The sequence below is a fragment of the Cinclus cinclus genome, chromosome 1, assembly GCF_963662255.1.
Source record: "Cinclus cinclus chromosome 1, bCinCin1.1, whole genome shotgun sequence".
NCBI lineage: Eukaryota > Metazoa > Chordata > Aves > Passeriformes > Cinclidae > Cinclus > Cinclus cinclus.
In genome coordinates this window covers 119,446,322-119,468,136 of record NC_085046.1, presented here as the reverse complement: position 1 = coordinate 119,468,136, position 21,815 = coordinate 119,446,322, and the positions used below count along the sequence as shown (strand labels likewise).

General features: G+C 37.7%; 1 protein-coding gene across 8 annotated transcripts in view; it reads left to right on the top strand.

Moving 5' to 3' along the window:
* The window catches only part of EYA1 (EYA transcriptional coactivator and phosphatase 1), an 80,040-nt gene extending 60,037 nt beyond the window's left edge, over nt 1-20,003 (top strand). For all 8 annotated transcript variants that reach the window (XM_062502383.1, XM_062502373.1, XM_062502337.1 and 5 more), the window contains 6 exons: nt 9,182-9,240; nt 9,435-9,595; nt 9,800-9,914; nt 10,217-10,338; nt 12,496-12,596; nt 19,923-20,003. In XM_062502383.1, the coding sequence (XP_062358367.1) occupies nt 9,182-9,240; nt 9,435-9,595; nt 9,800-9,914; nt 10,217-10,338; nt 12,496-12,596; nt 19,923-20,003 (639 nt within the window). The remainder of the gene's footprint in view (nt 1-9,181; nt 9,241-9,434; nt 9,596-9,799; nt 9,915-10,216; nt 10,339-12,495; nt 12,597-19,922) is intronic.
* Nucleotides 20,004-21,815: the final 1,812 nt, after the last annotated feature.

Below are 21,815 nucleotides of genomic sequence, written 5' to 3'. Positions count from 1 at the left end.
TTTCAGCATGCTAAAAACATTAACCCACTGATTAAGTCTGCAGCACCACCACTAGAGCTGGTATTGTCTTCCATTCAAAATGAGGATTAAAGTTACATAGAATATAATGATTCTCATACAACCATACAGCAACCTTGTGGGTTTTAGTTGTTCCACCATTCCAAAGTTAAGTTGTTGGAATATGAAATATTTGCACTGTTTGGTTTGTTGTTTTTTTTTTTTAACTAAATAGGTAGCAGCTCTTTTAAGAAGCAAACACAACAACTTTGAGTGTTTCCTGTTCTTTGTTTTCCTCATGGGCAATTACCCCAGTTCTATTGAAAGCATTTCATTTGCAAAGTTGTCTAGGAGCATTGCAAAACTTCATTTTTTTTTCATTGTGGCATGAGTTTTATTTGTTGTGCTGGGATCACCAGTAATGTGCCAGCAAAGAAGAAAACCAACCTGGATGTGTCAATATCTGTAAAAACGAAAAAATATCCAGTATAAAGCAAATGTGTTGTTGATAGGTGGAGGTCAGCCACTGTTGAAATAAAGGGGTAGGTTTACCGACCTAAAAGTAAATATTGACCATGATGATGCCAAAGAAAATAAATTTCTTAGAAAATGACATTTCACATTGTCTCAAAATAGAAGAATAGCATTTTCATTCTTTAATATTCTAAGAAATGTTTCCTCATTAGAAACAGTCTATGAAAGAAAAGCTTTTTTGCTTGAGAAGAGTTTTCAGAGGAGTATAATTAAATACAGTTAAAATAGTTAAAAGAGTATAAAAGTTAAAGATGAGCTGAATCAGCCCTTGGTGACTGTTGAATGTAATCAACAATTGTGAACTCCCTTCCAGCAGGCATCACAGCAGTTCCCTTTACAATTCAGGCTGAGACACAAAGCCCATCTATTTGCATTTAATTTTCCGCAGTAGCAATTCAAGAGCAGCTTGGTTGCAGTGCAGGAAGGAAGAGTAGAGGGAGGAAAGGAAATAGAAATCACGGCACAGAGTTTTCCCTAATAAATGTGTGAGGGAATGACTGGAAATAGTTTCTCATCTGTGTGATACTACTACCATGGGTGACTTGCAGAAAGTTCATGAAGTTCCACTTCATGAATGTGGGACTAAATTACATCACACATGTAGCTGTAGGTAAATGATCAAAAATGCAAAACAAAGTCTTCATTCAGGCAGAACTGTGGCTTTGCTGGTGTGTGCAAAACACAGCTAAAAGCCTCAACCCATCTGAAATGCAAGATGCCTGGCTGTTGTGGAATGTGCTGCTGTAGTTCCTGAGTGTTAGAGCTACAAAGAATAACAAATACCTCCTTTGCTCACTTGAGAAGACCATTCCTATAGGCTTATGCAACTTATTAACCACTTAATTTCTTTCTTATGGCAAATGACAAATACCTTCATGCTAGGTGCCACTAAAAATAGAGCATATATGATTTCCTTTCTCAAGAGGATCACATGGGTTGTTCTTTGCAGATGTACAGCTGAGCTGAAATACCCAGGAGCCTACCATGCTCATAGAATCACTTTATCACTTTATTCACCTTTCTCATACTTCTCCCTGAGTTGCCAGCTGGGGTCAAACCACCACAGGCTGTAAGGTGGCATAAAAACTCTTATATCTCTAGCTGGCACTCTTAGAGCTCTGACACAGGATAGTTGTCCTCTGCTCTGGCTGGGCAAGGCTGTGAGTGATGGGTCAGCTCACTCCCTACTTCTGTCACTGAGCAGCAGCACAGGGGCCAACATCTGCCCCACAACACTAAGAGTGGGGAAGAAAAGGAAAGAGAAAATTCAAAGTGTTGTGGAAAGGTCTTCAGGCTGCCTACAGAAGAAAATGCTTTTGCTGTCCATACTGGCAAGGTCAGCAGAGAGAATTTTAAACCCTGGCTTTGTCTCATTAACAGACAGTTACAAAGATGGGAGACACATTCACTCAAAGCATTGCAGCTTTCATTTTAATCATATGCATTTAGAATATTATCAACATCACCAAGGCCCTGCAAGTTTGAAGGAATTGGTCATGTGGAACTGAAAAGCACAGCTTAGATCATCTTGTGAAAATTTCCACATGAACCCCTCTTTTCCAGAGAAATGAGACATTTTAAGGCTTTTGTGGAAAAATAATTCTTGTCCTAAATTTAATTTTTAGGTTCTTTAAAATTTAAACATATTTTAACAATCTTTAGTGTATAGTTTCAACAAAATGTGTATGTTCCTAAAAGTATACTTTCAAGTTAATAAGCTTGGGAATAATTCAGTACATTCTGATGAGATTCATGGCTTTTTTTTACTTCTTAAAATGTCTCCATGATTTATTATCACTATCTCCCATTGGTCATAGAATTTTTTTCTCTTTGCAAAAGTATATATTGGCAGATAAAAGGAATCATATAATGAACTATTTACATGTGAAGTGGTGGCCTTTTAAAATAAAGTTAATTTGACACTTTGAACATAACACCATTCTCTCCAGGAATGACACAGACTCTTCAAGCAGGTACACTTGAGTTTTATTTAGCTGTTTCTATCTATGGTTAAAATTCATTATTTGACACCCCCCCTCCCCCCCCCCGCCCTCTTCCCTTCCCTTTTCCTGCAAAATATACAGAAATAGAATAACAGAATAGAAAAACAAATTACTTTATCAGAGTTGGGGCAAGAACTGATTGCTAGAGAGACTCTATCCACAGCAGCTGCCATATAGATACTTCTTTAGGTCATGTTTTATTTTAAATTGGATTCTTCCAGTTACAAGGTGTAGTTGAAATGAAAATGTAAACCTTGGTTTTAGCATAGCTACTTCAATAAACACAAGTTGCAGAATAAGATCTGTATTTCTTTCAGAATATGCACTGTTTAGTTTCAGAGTATCATATTTGATCCAAATGCATTTGTTGATGTGAGCAAGCAAAATTGGATTTTAACCACTTTTTCTATTAGAAAATAATGGCATCCATTGTGTGCTATAAAAGGATTACACGTTTGGTGCAGGGGAGTGCTTTAAAGCTGTGAAAAAGTTTGCAAATAATTTCAGTTCTTGGTTCTCTGTTTTTAAAACAGCTAATAATTTATATAAATCATATTTTTTTTTGTTCTGATGTTCTATTTAACAATAAAAGATAGGATTTGGGTATTTTGATAGGGTTTTTGTGGGCTTTTTTTACACTATAAGCTTTTCTTTATAGTCTTAAATTTAAAATGGGAGCATTTTGAAAGCCTTCACAGCCCAGTTTAATTCCTTGACTGTTCATCCACAAATTGTCAGACAGAATGAAGTGGATTTCAAGAACTCTCTTTGTTCTTAATATCCTGTGCCTGACCTACAGGTAATCTGCACCTTTTTTCTTCAGCGCCGAATAATTGTGGTGGGAAAGAAGAGAAAATGTTAGGGTCACAAAGTGCAGGCTAGACAGAGATGACAGGTCCTGCCAATGGAGTGCCAGTGTTGAGAAGCTGCGAACTGCACTCCCTGCTCTTTCACATGGATTTGTGCTGTACGTTAACAGGCGCTCCGCAATGACGGGTTAGCAAGTTCAGCACTTCAGCCTTTGTTGCCTCTGCTGGAAAGGAAGTGCAGAGGGTTTTGTGTATTTAGCAAGCACAGAAGTACAGTAGAGAAGCGTTAGGCATTGTTCATACTATATTTATATGTATATATGCACACACACACAGGATATAGATATGCTGCTCTTCAATTTTCCAACCAGTACATACCAGAGATTTTATCCTTCTAGTCAAGTGAAAACCTGAGGTTTACTTCTAAAGCTTCATGAATGCTGTCAAATAGTATTGGGGTCTTTGGATGTGGTCACAACTATGAGTAAAAAGATGGGGGGGGTGTGGAGTGTTAAATGGTCGTTCATAAACCAGCTTTGACATATGTCATTGTTGCCCAGGAAAAAATAAAATCTGACAGTCTGTAACTCTGTGATTCCCAAAGAAGCACATTGTGATGTCTAATAGGAGTGAAATAGGAGTGATGATTATTTGTGGAATAGATAATAGTCTTAGGGGGGGTGTATACAACTGAAAGGGTATATACCTTATTCCTGGAAAAGACATAAACAGAGATACTGCTGTCATAAAAACCTGCATTAAAAACACAGCAGTGTACACTTGGGAATTTTTAGAATTTTTTTTTTCTTACAGATACATCACATTTATAAAGGATTACATCTTTAACTTGTTTTGCTAGATCTGTTCTCACATGTACATGACCAAATTTCTCTACTGTTCAGTAGGGAAAATGGAGCAGTGGATATAATTGTGTAATGACAGATATGAGAGGAACAGAGAATCCCAGCAATCATTTCCTGTGAGTTGGCCAGCTTCCAGGATGTCTCAATGGGCCCGCTGATGTAAAGGCAAAATGAAAATAGCTCATTCTGAAGGGTAGTTGTTGGTTGGGCTTTTTTCCCATCTCTCATTTGACTTTTCAGACTAAGGTATTGGAACAATTAGTTGGCAGTGTGGTGTTAGTTTTCTCACGGTAAATTAAGAAGATTAACCAAATGTGGAAATGTATTTTAGCTATAATCAGCAGATTTGAAACTGTAGTACTTCGGCACCCTCCAAGGTTATGTTAATATTATTCACATTATTCCTCTCTATAATGTGCAGACTTTTCCAGGGCTGCCTTATGTCAGTGTTTATTCAAAGATAGCAAAATTATTAGTTTTATTTTTGTTAGTTTTGCAACACTGAAATGCAGAGGATCAGCATGCTAGCTATTGCATCACTCCACTTGGCATTAGTATTGGCATGGATAAGAGAACTATTATAACAGCCTTTGTATTTTTTTATTATTGTTGTTATTAATTTTCCTACAGTAAATTGAGTAGTGAAGCATATTTTATGTAATTGTGGCAGAAGTACACAACTTGACGGGTGGTAGTGAAGGAGCACAGTAATATAAATATTTGCAGAACATTTCTGCCATAAGTTAATGCTTTGCATATGAATCTTTATAAAGATCCTAAGATAGTTTAAAGGAACGATTCCAGAGGACTACGTAGGTCCAAGCATTTTAAGAGCTGTGAATGATGACTGTGAAGCATCTCTGGGAGTTCTTAGCTTGTCATACAAAAACAGAAAAGAGAAGGAGGAAAACTTAGCAGGAAGAAGTTAGCAAATGCTTTGGGACTGGAGGAGGGAGAAGACATAAGCTTTCCATGTACAAATCTTAAGCTTGACTCACCTAGTCATTCATTTTTGATTGCTGTTTATCTTTGGCTTGCTGCATTTCTCTGGAGACATTCACTTAGCAAATGATTGCAGCAGCTTTAAGTTGCTCCTGCAAGCACGTATCTGCTGCTGCTTCATGCCCCAAAGCAGAGCTGATGGAAGGGAATGGAGAAACAAGTCTCAGTTACTCCATGCAACATCTGTTGATTTAATTGAGCTGCTACAGGAGATTCAAGCTAAGCTACCAGCTGTGGCACAGAAGGGTCTGAGGGACACAAACACATGGATCCATGCAAGCCAGCTGTGTGAAAGAGCAAAAACGGACATCGTGAGCAGTAACTTCTTAAGCCACTATTGGTAGATTTGCCAGGTTACACGTGCTGACACTACCATTTTCCCTGTAAGGGAAATAAAAATGCATTTCCCAAATGCATTTTGCTTTCCAGGGATTGATCTGAAAGTGCAGAGCTGCATCTCAGCCTGTCTGACTGAAATACAAAACTTCAGTACAAATATTTCACCGCTTGTAGTTCCTCCTGATGATTTCAAACTGGATGCACTGAAGTTGCAAAGTCAACAGGTTTAGGAGCAAAACACAGCTAGCTGCGTAAGCTTTATATGTAAGCCACAGGATATTTTGCTCCTTACTTGCCAATTCAGCCTGTTTTAAAAGAGAATCCCACAATTTTAATTTTCTGCTTTGGACTTGACTGCTAAACTGATTCTGTCATAATAAAATACATCTGCATAAATAGCAGTGTTTCTACAGGGACTTTCAGTTTCAGACATTACTTTGACAGAGAAAGTAGGGGGAGAATTCTAGTGCTGTATTTCCTATGAAAATTTCACAAAAATGTCAAATACATTTGTGAAAGTTTGAAACAAACTGCAAACAAGCTGTGTTGGTTTTTTGGGTTTTTTGGGGTTTTTTTTGTTTTTTTTTTCTGGATGGCCATTTACCTGTAAGTCAACTTCCCTCACAGAAGCTTTTCTGAGAAGTACTTGAGGATTTTAGGGTCTATGTGTATATATACCTTTGTGGAAATGTTCTGACTGGAAGGGCATATTTTATTTTTTGGGCAGTGTTTCACTATATCCCTGATTATGGTGCATATTGGGCTGACTGCTATTTTAAGTTGTTGACTGTGTGTGTGCTTGCTTATATCTAATCAGAGGACTGAGTAGTGTCTCAAGTAGCTCACAAACAGAATGTTCCACACAAACCAAGCAGGTGAAAACAAATACAAGGAGTTCTGATGGAAGGATGGACAACATCAATTAATGATGGGCGGGTAATTGGCTTCTTTGAAGAATTATTCCTAAATAACTTCCCTGCTAAAAGAGCAATTGCTAAATGAGTGTTTTCCCTTACTATGCTCAAGGGTCGAAAAATGCAGCCATCACTCATTAGCCCTGAGTCCAAGCCAGCTAGACAGCGTGAAAAAATACCTGGCACTCAAAGCTCACATTTAGCTCAAAGCTCTGCCCTGCCACTCAAATGGAACCAAACAGTCGTGCACTGTTTGTGACCTCCCTTTAGCTGTAACATAGTGTCAATCACATTGGACTTTAATCCTTTCCAAATTATAACATTATAACTCTTGTGCTTTGTTCCCCTCCTGACTTTTTTCTTCTTTTATTCCCGACAAAGGAAGACACTGTCTCTCTCATATTATATTCAGTATTTTGTCCAAAATTTGCGGTGCTTGTGACATTTTCTTCATTTTTCTTGCTTTCTTGGCGCTGTTTCTGTACCTTTGCCCTACCAGTTTTTAGTCTCAGATTTATTTTCTGGGCTTTTCTCTCCAAAATAATTCTTTCTTTTGATGCCACAATTTCTATTTCTGATGTATCACTGCGGTGATACATCTACCTACCAAGCAGGTGGTTAGACAGAAGGGGAGAATGTCCGTCATGATCCAAGGCTGATGAGGGTCCCAAGATCTTGCACTGTGAATGAAAGTTCCATGTCCCCAGATTCTCTCTAAATATGGTATCTAAGATGCAGTGGTCTCATTCTTCCTGCCTCTGTCTTTTCCCTAAGAGAGTTGAATTTGGAAATTTTTTGAGTTATTCCTTCTTCCATCTGCTCCTTTGAGAAGATGAGCTTCTATTCCTTCCTTTAGTTTTGTGGTTAATTAAAAAAATTGCTTCTTTTTCACAGATTTCTTTTTTGAGTCCTCTTCTCCAGTAGCTTGTTTCAGTAGTCATTCATATTTTCTAAACTGGGGAAGGAGACACCACTGAGCAGTACAAGAGTAACTAGTGTGGGGAACTAATGAATTCAGGGGGGTGTTGCTTCTTTAGCTTACACTCAGCTCATATTTGAATTGTTAATGTGGTATGCATTTGGATGAGCATTTGCTCTAGGTTTTAAACAGAAAAATAGTAAAAAAAAATGTGAATTTGATAACTTGCTGAAGAAGCTTCTGGCTTTTTTTTCAGTCAAGTTGATTTTCAAAGCCTGGCAGCATGTGCTCACACTGGCAGTTTCAGCTGTATCTGTACATCTAATGCATTTTGTCTGCCTGAGGAGGAAATTCACTCTATCCTGGTTAAATATGAGCAAATGCAGTATTGTCTCTCCTGTGCTGGTTGTCACTCCTACCTCTCTCTTTAGCACAGCTACCTATGCATAAGATACAGAAGAGTAAGCATTACAGTAAGAATATATTGTACAAGTGCAAAAGACCACACCTTGTTCTTCAAAACATTTCAAGTTTCTGAGGAATTTTTCGTAAACCAATGTTTTTAAAAACCTAGAATCCACAGCCACCATGTGAGGCCACATAGGCTTCTTCAGCTTTTTTCTTATCTGAGGTTGTTGACCTCAGGAGAGGAGGAGAAGGTTACAGGGTCAAAGTTTTTTCCTCCTTGGAGCTTGCTGCTTGCTGGGAGAGGGTTGGCTGGAAAATAGATGTTTTAGAAAAAGGGTTGAGGGTCATGATTTTAATTCTGTTAGAGAACAGCTGGTTTGAGTTTCTTTCCACTTCTATCTTCCCTCCCTTCCTCACAAATCCACGGAGAGAGAAAAATTTGTTCAGAGGAAAGCAACACAAAAATAAAGGATTGCAGCATTTTCACCTTTAAAATAGATTGTATTTGTTATAGGACTTCACATAAGGAGAGAGAAGAGGAAATTATTAAAATACTTCAAATCTATTATTGTTACAAGCATTGAATTGATATTGATCTAGAGTGTCAGAGGTTTATTTGTGTTCCTGCCAATGGTTAAAATGTTAATAGTAATATTTTAATGGGTTTTTTTGTGGATAAACAATATGCATTGCAATTTTTAATTTAGTGATGGACAAAGCTAATTTTTAATGCATTGCATTAGTTTGCAGGCAAGCTGCTGAAGAAAGATGGTTTGATTTGGTTATTTCTGTTCAAATTTTCTTCATCTTGGCATGCTGCTTTCATGCACTAAGACCAAAGAGAGAGAAGGAAACTCACAACTCTCAAATGAATGGCAAACTAGGAACAGATTTTTCATCTGCAGTCCTCTGAAACACTGGCCTCAGGCTGTGTTGGTGTGTGGCTCAACAGCAATCAGAGGTCATAATTTCATTGGCGGTTAGCATCAGGTTTAATTTTTCTAATATGTTACATTTACTAAAATGTCTGGTTTCAGTTACACTTATGCACTGACTGAATCAGCTTTGAGCAGCATGATGTTTTAAGGTACCTGAAAGGCTACAAGAACGTTTATGGAACACATATGCTAATTGTTTTTAACCACTTTTCTTTCTAAACACAAAAATGTGTTTTTGGAAAGCCATTTACCAGTAGTAGCTAATGACGGTGCACGTTTACTCTAAGAAACGAGCACAAGGAATAGGTAAAATAGTTGTTTTAACAAGACTGCCATCTACTGATTTCCACAATTAAAAATATCCCTGATGGCTAGATTGCCCGTAGGTTTTTTTATAGTTTTGTTTTCAAGATTTGCAAAATTGAGAAAATGATGACATCTTTCTGTCACCTTAGGAATGCGACCAGGTTCACATTGATGACGTGTCTTCAGACGACAACGGTCAAGATTTAAGGTACAAGAGAGCTCATTAAGATAAAAAGTTGATTTGCAAATTCCTTCCTGGGCAAGTGATGGGCCGCTGGAATGCTCACAGTAGCCTGCTCTCTTTTAACTCTCTGCTTTGCAACCCAGCCAAGTGAGTAGTTGGCGGTTCAATGTAGCCTGTTGCCTTTTATTAATCTGTGGGGTTTTTTTATCTCTGCCTAGCACATATAACTTTGGAACAGATGGCTTTCCTGCAGCTGCCACCAGTGCCAATCTGTGCCTGGCGACCGGCGTGCGCGGAGGAGTGGACTGGATGCGGAAACTGGCCTTCCGCTATAGACGAGTAAAAGAAATATACAACACCTACAAAAATAATGTTGGAGGCAAGTGATTCTGGAGTATCTAACAAACACAGATTATAGGTCGTAAATGGGAAGAACTAGTTTTTCTACTCCTGTTTTTTAACGTAGTAGTGTTTAGTGAGCTGTTTAGTTTGTAGTGTGCAGAAAATTGTCTGAGTTAGTGAAAGCAAAGGAAAATGAGCCCTGCTTAATACCAGTGCAGACATGTCCTTGTCTACTCCACAGGTCTACTTGGTCCAGCAAAAAGAGAGGCTTGGTTACAACTAAGAGCAGAAATTGAAGCTTTGACAGATTCTTGGTTAACACTTGCACTGAAGGCACTCACCCTCATTCATTCGAGGTGAGTATTAAGAGTCTGAAGGAAGCTCTAGGGTGTCTGATGATGATCTGTGAGGGGCTGTCTGGTGTGCTGGGCAAAATGCTGAAGCTGGAGGACCTTATTCTCATTCCTTATTCTGATCTGACCCTGCTGCACCTTGCTCCTTGATATGGTGATAAAGAAAAGGATGTTTTTTTAAGTGGCAATAGTCATATTGAGGGGGTCTGATGGGAGGGGTAAGATTTTCCTTCTATTGCTTTTTTTGTGTGTGTTTTTCTGTTTTGCTTTTTATAAAAAGGATATTTGCATTTTCTCTTCCATAGGACAAACTGTGTGAACATTCTTGTAACAACTACTCAGCTAATTCCAGCTCTGGCAAAAGTCTTGTTGTATGGACTAGGGGTTGTATTTCCCATAGAGAATATTTACAGTGCAACTAAAATAGGTGAGCTATTTTCATCATGTTGTGATGCATTTAAAGCTGTATTTCTAAAAAGAAAAGATATTGTAGTCTGTATTTAATTCTAACTTGTTTTTGCTGTAGCAAATCAGTAACACCTTATCCTCATGAAACATTGCTAAAGCATCCTAAAAGTGCTTTTTGAATGTGTGATGGTCCAGTGCAGAAGGCTTTGTATAGCTCTATTAACAGTGGCACAGTCTCTGTTAGGAAGAAATGTAGGTGCCTTTTTTTCATCATTTCTCAAAACTGTGGGGCTCTGTAGGTTGAGAAGGGTTTTTAATAGCCAGTAAGTACAGAGCACTGGAGTCTTTCTGGAGTAGCAGTAGGAGATAATCTGTAAAGGTAGGCCCTGGCTTCATTTGTTTTCATGGGCTCTGGAGAAAATTTTGGTAAACAATTTACCAGAAGCAAGAATGTTTTGCTGCAGAAAGCAATTATTTAAGTTTCTTCATACTGACTGTAATAAGCTTCCACCAAGCAAATGTTTATTTCTGTTTTCTGGTTCAGTATAAAAGTTGTTATTGTGAGTATGTAGAAGTACCCCAGACCAGATGGCAATGGTGTTTGTAGTTTTTAATTCAATTATGACATATCTGTTCTGTCTCAGATTTCCTCATAACTGTGGGCTACACGAACATACTTTTCATGTGTTCTTAAGTATTTATAATACAGCAAGCTCAAATGGTCAAGAAATTATTGTGGAATATTTTTTATTTTTTTTTTAATCAAGACAAAACAAAAATTGGCTCAGAGTTTTACAGAGAAATTTGAAAGCATTCCCATAAAATATTTAAAATTGTTTCCTGAATATTAAAGTTACAGTTCCCTTCTGTCACAACATTATAGTAAATTATAACTTTGAAATATAATACTTTAAATACACATTTTAATTAAAACATATTTTAATAAATCTTCACATCTTCACTATGTGACTTCACATAAGTGCGATTGAAGCGTGTTTTTGGAAAAGTGTGTTCTGTCACCAACTGTCACAGGAAACCATGTGATTTTTGTAGCATGACATGATTCATAATATTCAAATACTGTTTCAACTTAGTTTTGGAGGTTTCTTATGCCTGTCGAATGGTATCATTAAGTAGTTTGGCTTCTGTAATATCTAGAAAACTTGTTTAATTTCCGGCCTACTTTTTCTTACACTTTTATTGTTCTTTAGCTGAAATAACTATTTTAAAAAACACCGTGTTTCCCATCCATTGCTGTAGACACACAGGTTAACATGTCCCACGGCCAGACTAAAGTGACCTTTCAGAATGGGGACGTCTGAGAAAACCCCACTTCAAGCATTTGCTTTCTTTCTGTCTTCTCAGTACTCTACCTGAAGCTTCCCAGTATGGGTACAAATTGAAAGAGAGGAAAATTAGCTTAGCTATTAGGAAGAAATTCATTACTGTAAGGGTGGTGCGACACTGAAACAGGTTGCTCAGGGAGGTTTTGGATGCCCCAAACCTTGCAGTGTTCAAGGCCAGGTTAGGTAAGGCCTTGGATAACCTGTTATAGTGGGAGTGTCCCTGCACATGCCAGGGTGAGTTGGGAGTACAGGATTTTTAAGGTTCTTTCCAGCTCTTAACATTTCTGTGATACTTGTGCGTAGGGCTGAAGCGCTGAGATCATTTCCCTAGGTGTGTGCCGGGAAGAAATGACCCATATGAATGGATCCCAGTGCAGAATCAAGGACATGACCCATGTATTGGATTACAGGCATTTAAATCTAAATCTTTTGGGGTGACCTTCTAAGTCAGGATACTACTGTTTTAGGAGCTGTGATTAATCATGTCACAGGTTTTGGAGAAAAAGCTAGAATTTCAACTCAGCTTCAATCAATTTACTCAAATCAGGCTACTGGTCATAAGCAAATGTTAGATAATTCTCCTGATGGTGAAATTCCCCACAAAACCTGCATTGTATTGGGGACTGAGACAAGAAAGGTCACATTGTGGACCTCTAGTATGCTGTCTATGCTGCAATCAGCCTCGATGAACCATCATGAGGGACAGAATCTTCTCATCTTGTAGCTCTACTTAAGAATTCCAAAGGTTGGGGAAATCCAGGCTAAAAAGTTATTTATTTGTTGACATCCCATCACCACCTACCCTGAATAGTGTGATCTTTTTCTTTCAGGAAAGGAAAGCTGTTTCGAGCGAATAATTCAAAGATTTGGAAGAAAAGTAGTGTATGTTGTTATAGGGGATGGCGTAGAAGAAGAACAAGGCGCAAAAAAGGTAATGACCTTCTTTTGGTGAGGGCTGGTTTCAAGAGTCTGAAAAATTGTCTTTTCTTCAACATGGGACAGCATGCATTGACATTTAGGTTGGATATCTTTGCCTTAAAAAATCTGTGTTGACCATATCTAGTAGAAAGCTGGGTAAGACTATAGATAATGATTTGTCCTGCTGTTCTCCAAAAGACACATTAAAGTATGTATGTTTGATGTGTTTCAAAAAGGAGCCAGAAAATGGGCCCTGGATTTTTGTGCCAAGAACTAATAGTTCTGTTTTCATTGGCAGCCCAAAGTACCACATAGGATGTTATGAATGTAAGCAAAATATGGTGATTCTTAGTGATCAAAGGCAGTGTGCTGTTTGACTGTATGAAATACGTATATGTCACACCTTAAAAAGACATGTAAGACTGGAGTAGGTATCCAGGAATTTCCGTTTTCTTGTGTGTCCATAATTTTGTTTCTTCGTTGAGACAACAACCTGTGGCTTGGCATGCATTCCTAATCTCAGAGAACTGAGCAGAAGACACTAATTGACTGTCTATTATTTTTTGCTTTACACTGAGAGGAAGGGGAAAATTCACTTTTTTTTTCAATGGGAATTAAGCTGTATAAAAAGCAACACTTCCCATTCACAAATAATAGGCATTTCTAACCTTCCTAGAAAAACTACCTAAGGTAGTCTGCAGATACACACTCTTTGCTTGGAGGAATGAGGCATAACCTTGGCTATTTGAATAATAGGAGAAAGAGCAGGAAAATAGGCATTTTTGTTCTTGCTTCCTTTCACAGATAAATTGCTTTTACACAGCTGCTTTTTCACCACAAAACTTTCTGTGATACTTCTGTCTCTTTCCGCTGTGACTTTCTAAATTGGAAAAGTGAAACTAATTAGTCCACATGGCATTTTAGCAACCATTGACTGTTTTTGCTTCATGAAATCTGGGTTTTGTGCCCCCAAAGCCTTGCGGGTAGTTTCCCGGCTCGTCCCAGCACTTTGCAGAGTTTCAGTTTCATATATCCCTTTGGCGGACTGACGGGAACAGTTTGCTCCTTTCTCCTGCAGAAATGCCTTTCATCTTTGCAGAGAAATGTTTTCCCGCTGCAAATGATTACATTTTAAAAGCTGTATTTAAGATGGGGGGGGGGGGTGTGGAAATTCCTTCTCTTTGTTCCTTTTCTGTTGCTCAGTGAAATAGTGTCGTATATGATAATGGCAGGAGTAGTCCTTTTGGTAACATTATCTATTCCAATGCTTTTTTCAACAGGAAACGTGATTCAGAAAAGCATAAGAGAAAGCTTTTCCAGTTGCTAAGAGGAGTAGCAGTATAGAAAGTTCTTTTGTGCAATTACTTGTGTGTATTCTTTCCTGGTGGAAGGAATTTTCAGGTTGAAAGCATGTTAGATGCTCTGGATTAAATTATCTGCTTCAGCAATGCCAGAGAAGTCAATAAGTAGACCAGCAGCCCTGCCTTTCTGCATAAACTATCAATTTGATTTAGGAAAATGCTTCTGTGATTCTTGTCCTGCTTCTTACTCCAAAAAACTAAAAAGGCAAATGAATGCAGGATTTGCCTTTTTAGTTTTTTCCTTCACATCCTGCAAGAGCAGAAACCTTCTCTGGAGAGCACACAAACAAAACAGAAATTTTGCCTCCATGAAACTACCCAAAGCAGATCAATCCAGAGTAGCATAACTGTCCTGTGATGTACCCCATTGTCATGCTTATCCCCTAAATCTTGGTAGCTGGTTCCTTCTCACCTTGCTTCCCATCAACATGTCAGGTTTTGTGGTCCTCTCCAGAGAAGGGACAGGTCTCCTGTTGCCCCGTTGCAGAGCACTTTTCTGTAGGGCTTTGGCCTGTGATAAAGCCATTAATATATGTGTTTCTCTACACTACTTAGAGCATAAACAGTACACCCTTCTTTAAGTAGCACTTCATTTTTTGCTTATAAACTGTAACAAGTCTTTTCAAGTGAACATATAAATTCAAGCTTATTTAATTTGTGAGGGTTTTTTATTATTCTGTGTTCATTCAGTGGATTAAAAAAGTTGAACTTCCAGCTTAGGAGGTAAGAAAGTTTAGACTTATTATTAAAAATAGTTTGCCAATCATTTATAAATTCCTTCATCATAAAACAAGATTTTCATGTATGTCCTTTATTCATGGAAAATCTTGAGTCAATACAGCAATAGGAAAATAAAAAACACATTTAAAATATTTTTTTATTGTCATTAGTATAAAAATTCAATAATAGAAACTTTTTTATGCCACTTAAAAGATCATTCATTTATTGGGAAACATTTTTAGGATAAAAGGTTTCTTCATAAAGTGACTCTTTTTGTTGATGTAAGTAAACGTAATACACTGAGGAAATTGCACACTGTTACATTTCTGGTGGCATTAGTCAAACTATGACATTGACACCTTTGTTTGGCTGTCACTTCCAGCAAAATATTTGATGAGACAATTAAAATTCTCAGGATGTTTGCCCTGTGGATTGAGGAATAACCGTACCTTTCTGGATCAGTGCAGGGACCAGCGAGCTTGGCTGTAACACCAGGGTTCACACAAAGGTGGCTACCTTCATATCAGCTTCCCCAGGAAAAGAGGGAGAGGAGGGCAGAGGAAAACCAGTGTGAATGTCCAAAGGGTGCTCAGGAGCTGCTGGCACCAGTGCTGGTGCCGTGCAGGTCAGAGCCACCACGGTGACACCGCTATCCTCAGTATAAGGTTCTGGGGATTTCTGCCAGAAAATCCATTGTCTCAGCATTTTCATCTGCTTTGCTTTGTTTTGTGTTTTGGTTTTGGAGGTTGTTCTGTTTTGTTGTCTTGTGGGGTTTGGTTTTGTTTTGGTTTGGGTTTTTTTTTTTTGGTTTGTTTTGTTTGTTTTGTTTCATGCCCATCTTATGTCTTTGCTTTTTGGAGGCACATTCGGGAAATATTAATAAGACAGAAAAACCCCAACTGCTGAGTTTTTCTGCTTAGGAGAATTCTCCAATGGATTTCTAATTTGTGAGAAGAGAGAAAGGCTCCTCTGCGCTGAGGAGCTGGATTTTACATCAGGTGATTCGGGAGATCCTAGGCAAATGGCCTTCTCCTTTGTCTCCAAAATGGTCATGCTGCCTTGGAGGAAAAATCATAAATCTTTGTGGAGCAATAAATAGAATATAAATGGGTATCCAATATGCCACTGCTTTTAAGCTCACAGTCACACTGTGCTGGTCAGGTTTGGGGTAGGAAGTAAAGACAGCCGCTTAGCAAATCTGGCAGGAATACAACAAAAATACTGTGAAAGATGACAAAAACTGATGAGTTTTCTATTCAAATCCATCACACAAATCTCAGGAGTAAGTTTTTTGTATAAATATATATTCATTTAAGGGAAGTAGGATAGAGGATAGTCTGCACTTTTTAGTGTTGCTATCAAAAAATGGATTTGTTTTGCATATGTATTAATAACAATGTAATTTCATGGAGTAAAACAGCCCAACTTTTGTACATTTAGTAGGTACATGCTGAAAACATAATTGCCTCTATTTCAGAAATAAAATAACTTAATATCTTAGGTTATTTAATAATACTCTAATTATTAGGCTTACTAAATTTGTAGTTTCATTTTTTATGCTTTTTACATCAAAACCAAAATTTTGCCACCATATTTAATTTCAAAGTGTCATCAAAATCATGTAATTTAAAAGTTCATAAATGTTTTATTACTAAGTATCTTCTACCAAACAATTCATGATTTTTGAAAGACAAAATATTTACTTGGAAGATGTTGAAACAGTATATTCAGAGTTCCATTAGATACTAATGCATCTAGTTTCACCACCTATTTATTAGTGGTTAACATTTGTCATCCATTCTCCCGCAGCAGCAAATGCGAGATTAGCATTTTTTGCTTGGCTCAGAATAGAAGTGTTCTGCATGACATGCATGTGCTAAGTGTTGGCAGGAAAGGCTTTTTAAAAGCAATATTTAGTACATATGTATTATACACAAAGGATCTCTTGCTGTCTCAAATGATCTCAAGTCATTTGGTAAGAGAAAATGTACATCCATCTCATGGGTGTGTTGCCACTTTTGACATGGCTGAATAGTTGTGAATCAACAGTGCATGTTAATACAGGAATAATATATAAGATTTTGTATGATAGTTTTGTTGCTTTAACGATTTTAGTTTCATATAACCATTTATTATCTTAGATGGGGTGAAAATTAGCATACATGCCTCATGAAAACACTTGCATATATTTGAACATATATGTATGAGGCTCTTTATATACACACAAGCACACAGATATAGATATATATATATATATAGACCTGTATCAGGTTTGTTTCCCCTCCTCACAGCTCTGAAGGCTGAACTGTAGGGTCAGACTGATAGAAATCTGAATTGGCCACGTTCAGCCATGCCCAGGGCATCAATGCAGATTCCAGCCCCATGCAGCCACCACGTTCCTGGCATGCTTTATTTCTTGGGAGTGTGCAGCTGGCTTTTAGACCTACATGAAGGAGAACTGAAAATAATTATAATCCTGAGATTAACACAACATTGTTTTGGGTTTTTTTTCATGAGACTCTCTATTGTCATTCCAGACTTCACTGCTGTAACTGCATGGAGTAAATACGGGTATACTCATTTCGCAGACAGACATACATAAAGCAGAGGACACTTAGCTGAATTTCAGATGGAACTATGTAGTCAAAATAACAACTGCTTACAGTTTTCGTTTAAAATCTGGCCATCAACAGCTGACCCATAATCAGAGTAATCCAAAACTCGATATTGCACATGGGCATCTAGCAAGAGGTGCTGTAATTTGATTTAGTAGAAGCTAAACCTTCTGTTAAATCAATCAGTCCTTAACTGCTCTATCTGCCAGGTGTGTGTATGCTCTGTGATACGGAGGTTGTTACTAGGGAAGCAGCATAAAGCTGGAGCTGCATAAAATGGGAGCTGGCAGCCAAGAATTTATTCCTATAATTCTCCCTATTCACTGGTTTGCTGCATGACCTTGGAGAGCATCTATGTCTTTGACTCTTGGCTTCTGCAGAGACACTTTGCAAAGGCAGGTGTCCACCAAAGTCCTTGCCACGCACATCGTAGGTGTGCAATTTACACCTCCCTGACCCAGTGGCTAAAGCAGACCTGCTGCCAAGCTGACTAAGAAGAAGAGCAGGGAGATATGGCTCCTGTCAAGGAGAGCAGCTGTGTCCCACCTGGCAGGGGTTTGAGAGAGAAGAGAGAAGCTGCAACCTCACATGAAAAGGAGGCAGCACTGCTGAGCATCGCTGAGCTGTGCAGTCATCTGGCAAACACAGCATGGACCTGCTGCAAGCTGAACCTGTGACTCTTTGTGCTTGATGTAGTACCCCTATCTGATATTTCAAATTCTGCCAGAAAGATCTTAAAGCCTAAGTTAGAAATAGGTGCACAGAAGCTTTTCCAAAGTCCAGAGAATGGCATGACTAGTAATTTTTATTTTGTAGTGCTCTTGCTGGTTCATTTCCTGAACATGATGCAAGAAGTTCATCTTTAGGAAATCTGTGAGTTGGAAAGCAGCAGTGTCTGCCCTTACAGAGCACAGAGGGTAGGCTGCCTGTAAAATGTAAAAGGGAAGACCCTGGGACGTGGAGTTGTAACTCAGTGAACTAACTGAAGCTGGTGGAGCATAGAGACAGTACAGTGGAAGTCCAGATTGAAGATGCAAGAAAAAAAAAGTGTTGTAGTGTTTAATATTTCCTTCTCAAGGAAAAGATCCATCTATAATGGAAATATCATAAGCATTTTTTTCAAAATTTGTTTCTGAATTTTGTTTGTTTTGTTCTCTCCACTGTCAGCCATTGCTCATTAATTTATCTTCAAGCTGAGATTCAGTCAGCTGTTTCTCAAGGCTTTCTAACACTCTAGAACAAAGGCAGAACAGAAACTGTTACAATGGTGTTTTCTAGGGGGTAATTTTGTTTTCTTCCTGAAGAAATTCCTTTGCTCTAGAAGCTAGACATACTCTGAATGTGAGCACATGTTGATGCATCCATATTCCATCTTCATTCAGACCAAGAGTGTCATATTAAAGCAGATGTGATAGGCTAAGTGTTGTTTGCCTTCTGAGACAGGAATAAAAAGTACAGTAAAAATGCAACTGGAAACAGTGAGTTTAACATTGTTTTAAAAAATTTTTCTCTAACTTAAAATTTGAGAAGACCAGAATGACAAAAGGAGAGCAGAATAAAAGTGACAGAGGAGATGGAATTCTGCCACTGATTTCAGTGGAATTAGGAATTTACTCAGGAGCTGCTGAGGTAGGATGATGAAAGCATCTTTGAGAAGTCATAAATAAAATGCTTGTGGAATTAGAAGCTAATTTGATAATAAATTGCCTGTGGTTTGCCTCCTAAAGATGCAGGACACAAACTGACCCAATGAAAAGGTGAACAGAATCATGTTATCCTCCAAAATACTTTTGAGACTATTGTCCCATTGGATTTATACAATCATTTCCTGACAAAAGCAGATGGTTATCTTTTCTTGTTTTAATTTATGCAAAAGTTCTTGTTGACATTATCATCCCTAGTTTCAAGTATAAAGGTATATTTATATTAAAGTATAAATTCTTAATCAGATTTTTACCCTTTATGAATGAGGCAATCTGTGTTTTTCCTGGGATTTATGTTTTTGATTTATTCTGGTTCTTTGCAAAAGTATTTGTGCTCCAGACAGATTTTATTACAACTAACAAGAAAAAAATATGTATTTATTTTGATGTCCCATATGGAAAAGATGTTTCAGAATCAGTGTTAGCAATGACCAATGTTACACAAGCCACTGGGATAAAAATCTTTTCAAAGTGATGTGAGCAACACAAATCACCATTTCTCTGTGTTTAACTCGTCTGCCAGGAGTACTTTTTTACAAGGAGCAAACACATTTTGATAGTAAACAACACTTCTGTTCCCTTCCTCAAACTACCCACATGCTTCATGTGTATGTTACTTGGTTTATTTTTTTCCAGAAGTAATATTTTCTTCTGCAATGTTCTGAAATCTGTTTTCCATATAAAGAGATTAGAAGCCCCTCCCTTCCTTATGATCTCCTGATGCATTTGCTGTAGTTCCTATGTAAATACATTTGCTGTAACTGAGAGTTATGTTTAGGGGGTGGGTCAGAGAAACCAGACATAAACATGAAGGAGTCAAGGTTTTAAGAGCTCTTTTTCTCTCCTGCAAGTGTTCGCTTATCCCTGTGAAAGACAAAGGGTGGGTCTAAATACCAGAATTCTTGGGGTTATTTTTACATGTTGTCTGTGCTGTTCACAGCATGCTATGCCATTTTGGAGAATTTCGAGCCACTCTGACCTTATGGCCCTTCACCATGCCTTGGAACTGGAGTACTTGTAGCAGCTTAGCAGCACTTTCAAACCTCAGAGCCTCCTTCTGCCCATGGATGAGATGCCTGTGTCTTGTGTCAGCATTGGACTACAGAACTTTGTGATTTCAACATGTTGACGTACAGCTGCAATTGGTCTTAACCCTTGCCCTTTCAGTAAATGGAAGAGCAGCTGTTGGTTCCGGTACTGTGAGTCCAACGAAAATAAGCCATGCGAGTGCTTGAACAACTCATCTTTACCATATTTGTTACCAAAAAGGAATGGAGAAGGGAAAATAAAATGGGAAAGGAAAAAATAAATAAAAAGAAAAGGAAATAAGAGGTTCATACCTGTGAAGAAATGAAAAAGGACCTGCAAATGCTTTGTAGTTCTTAGCCTCTTCAATGTGACACACACCATTTCTTCAACACAGCAAACTTGATTGCACAATGAAGACTGAGATTTTACAAAATACCAATGGAGTAATTTTCTTATAAAGAAGGTTTACGTTTTGGTTTCTCATACCCAGGGTACTCTGTACATCTTTACTTATTTATGAACAGACTATATTTTGACATCATATAACTGAGGATATGTATAATAGGATTAAAGGCTATTATAAGCCTTTGCCTTATGGTACAGCAACTACTTTTGATTTTAGCACATTACGGAGTAGTTTAAAATATGTCTAATTTAAAGTAATAGGTACATCACTGAGACAATCATGTACAGGAAGAATTTTTTTGTGTAAATTTGTAATAATGAATGATTCTTTTACATATTGTTAAGGTAAATGCTATTGAAAGATAGTAATGCCTTGTTGGTGAAGAATGAGGCCACGTGTGCACAAACTGGTGCAGTGCCTTATCAATGTGTTGGATATAAATATGTAGATAATGGATTTTTTTTTAGATAAATTTGTCAAGACCAAAAGCATGGATGTCAAGTGTCAATAGGAATTGGTTTTTGTTCTCAGCTGTTTCTCTGCCATTTTCTTCTCTCACCCACTCTGATTATGAAAAGACTGATTTTGTGTTTCCCCCCCACCCCAGTCGAAGCAAATACAGATAAAACCCAAGTGAAGAGGAGGACTTTATTGTCTTTTTGTTTCCTCTTTTAAAGTTAAGATATTAACCCTTTTTTTAGAGTATTAAAAAGAAATTAATTAGGAGAATCATTCCATAAAGAAATAGAGAAAGAGCACAAATATATTTTAAGATGTAACTTAAACTGGAAGCTTGGTACTGAATAGCTTTTGTCTCATTCAAAAATGAAGGAAACTATCATCACTAATATTTTTAGAAATTAGAAATGAGAATATTTTGGAGAAATTAAACAAGAATGCTCATATACATTTAAGTTTTTTTAATCCTCTTCCACCAGGAGTCAGATTTTTCCTAAGATTTAACATCCATTGCCGGCAATGGAAATGCTGAAATGGTTATCACCAAGGAGTTCAAATTTGCTTTTGTCCGTACTAACTTAAAGGACAAACCTAGACTGTGTCTGTCTGTGACTTTTCTGATCTTGAAGGCTGTGAGCTACTTGGTTAAATAAACTCTTAGTCTGACTTTTTGACTTGAATTGTACCAATTCCTTTTGCCCAGTTAAATATCGTATTAAAAAGAAGCCTCACCTTTGCTGGCTAATTTTCTGTTTTTTCTTCTTTCTTTATTTTGAAAAACCACCGGCCTCAAAACAGCTACCTGCAAAGCTACAGAGCACCAATGTAGCTACAAATCAACACTCTTCTCTATTGGAGGAATCACATTGCTGCTAGAATAAAATATTTGTGGATTGCTTTAGTAGCATCAGAGAGGTTTTTGTCTTACCAAGACTTGCA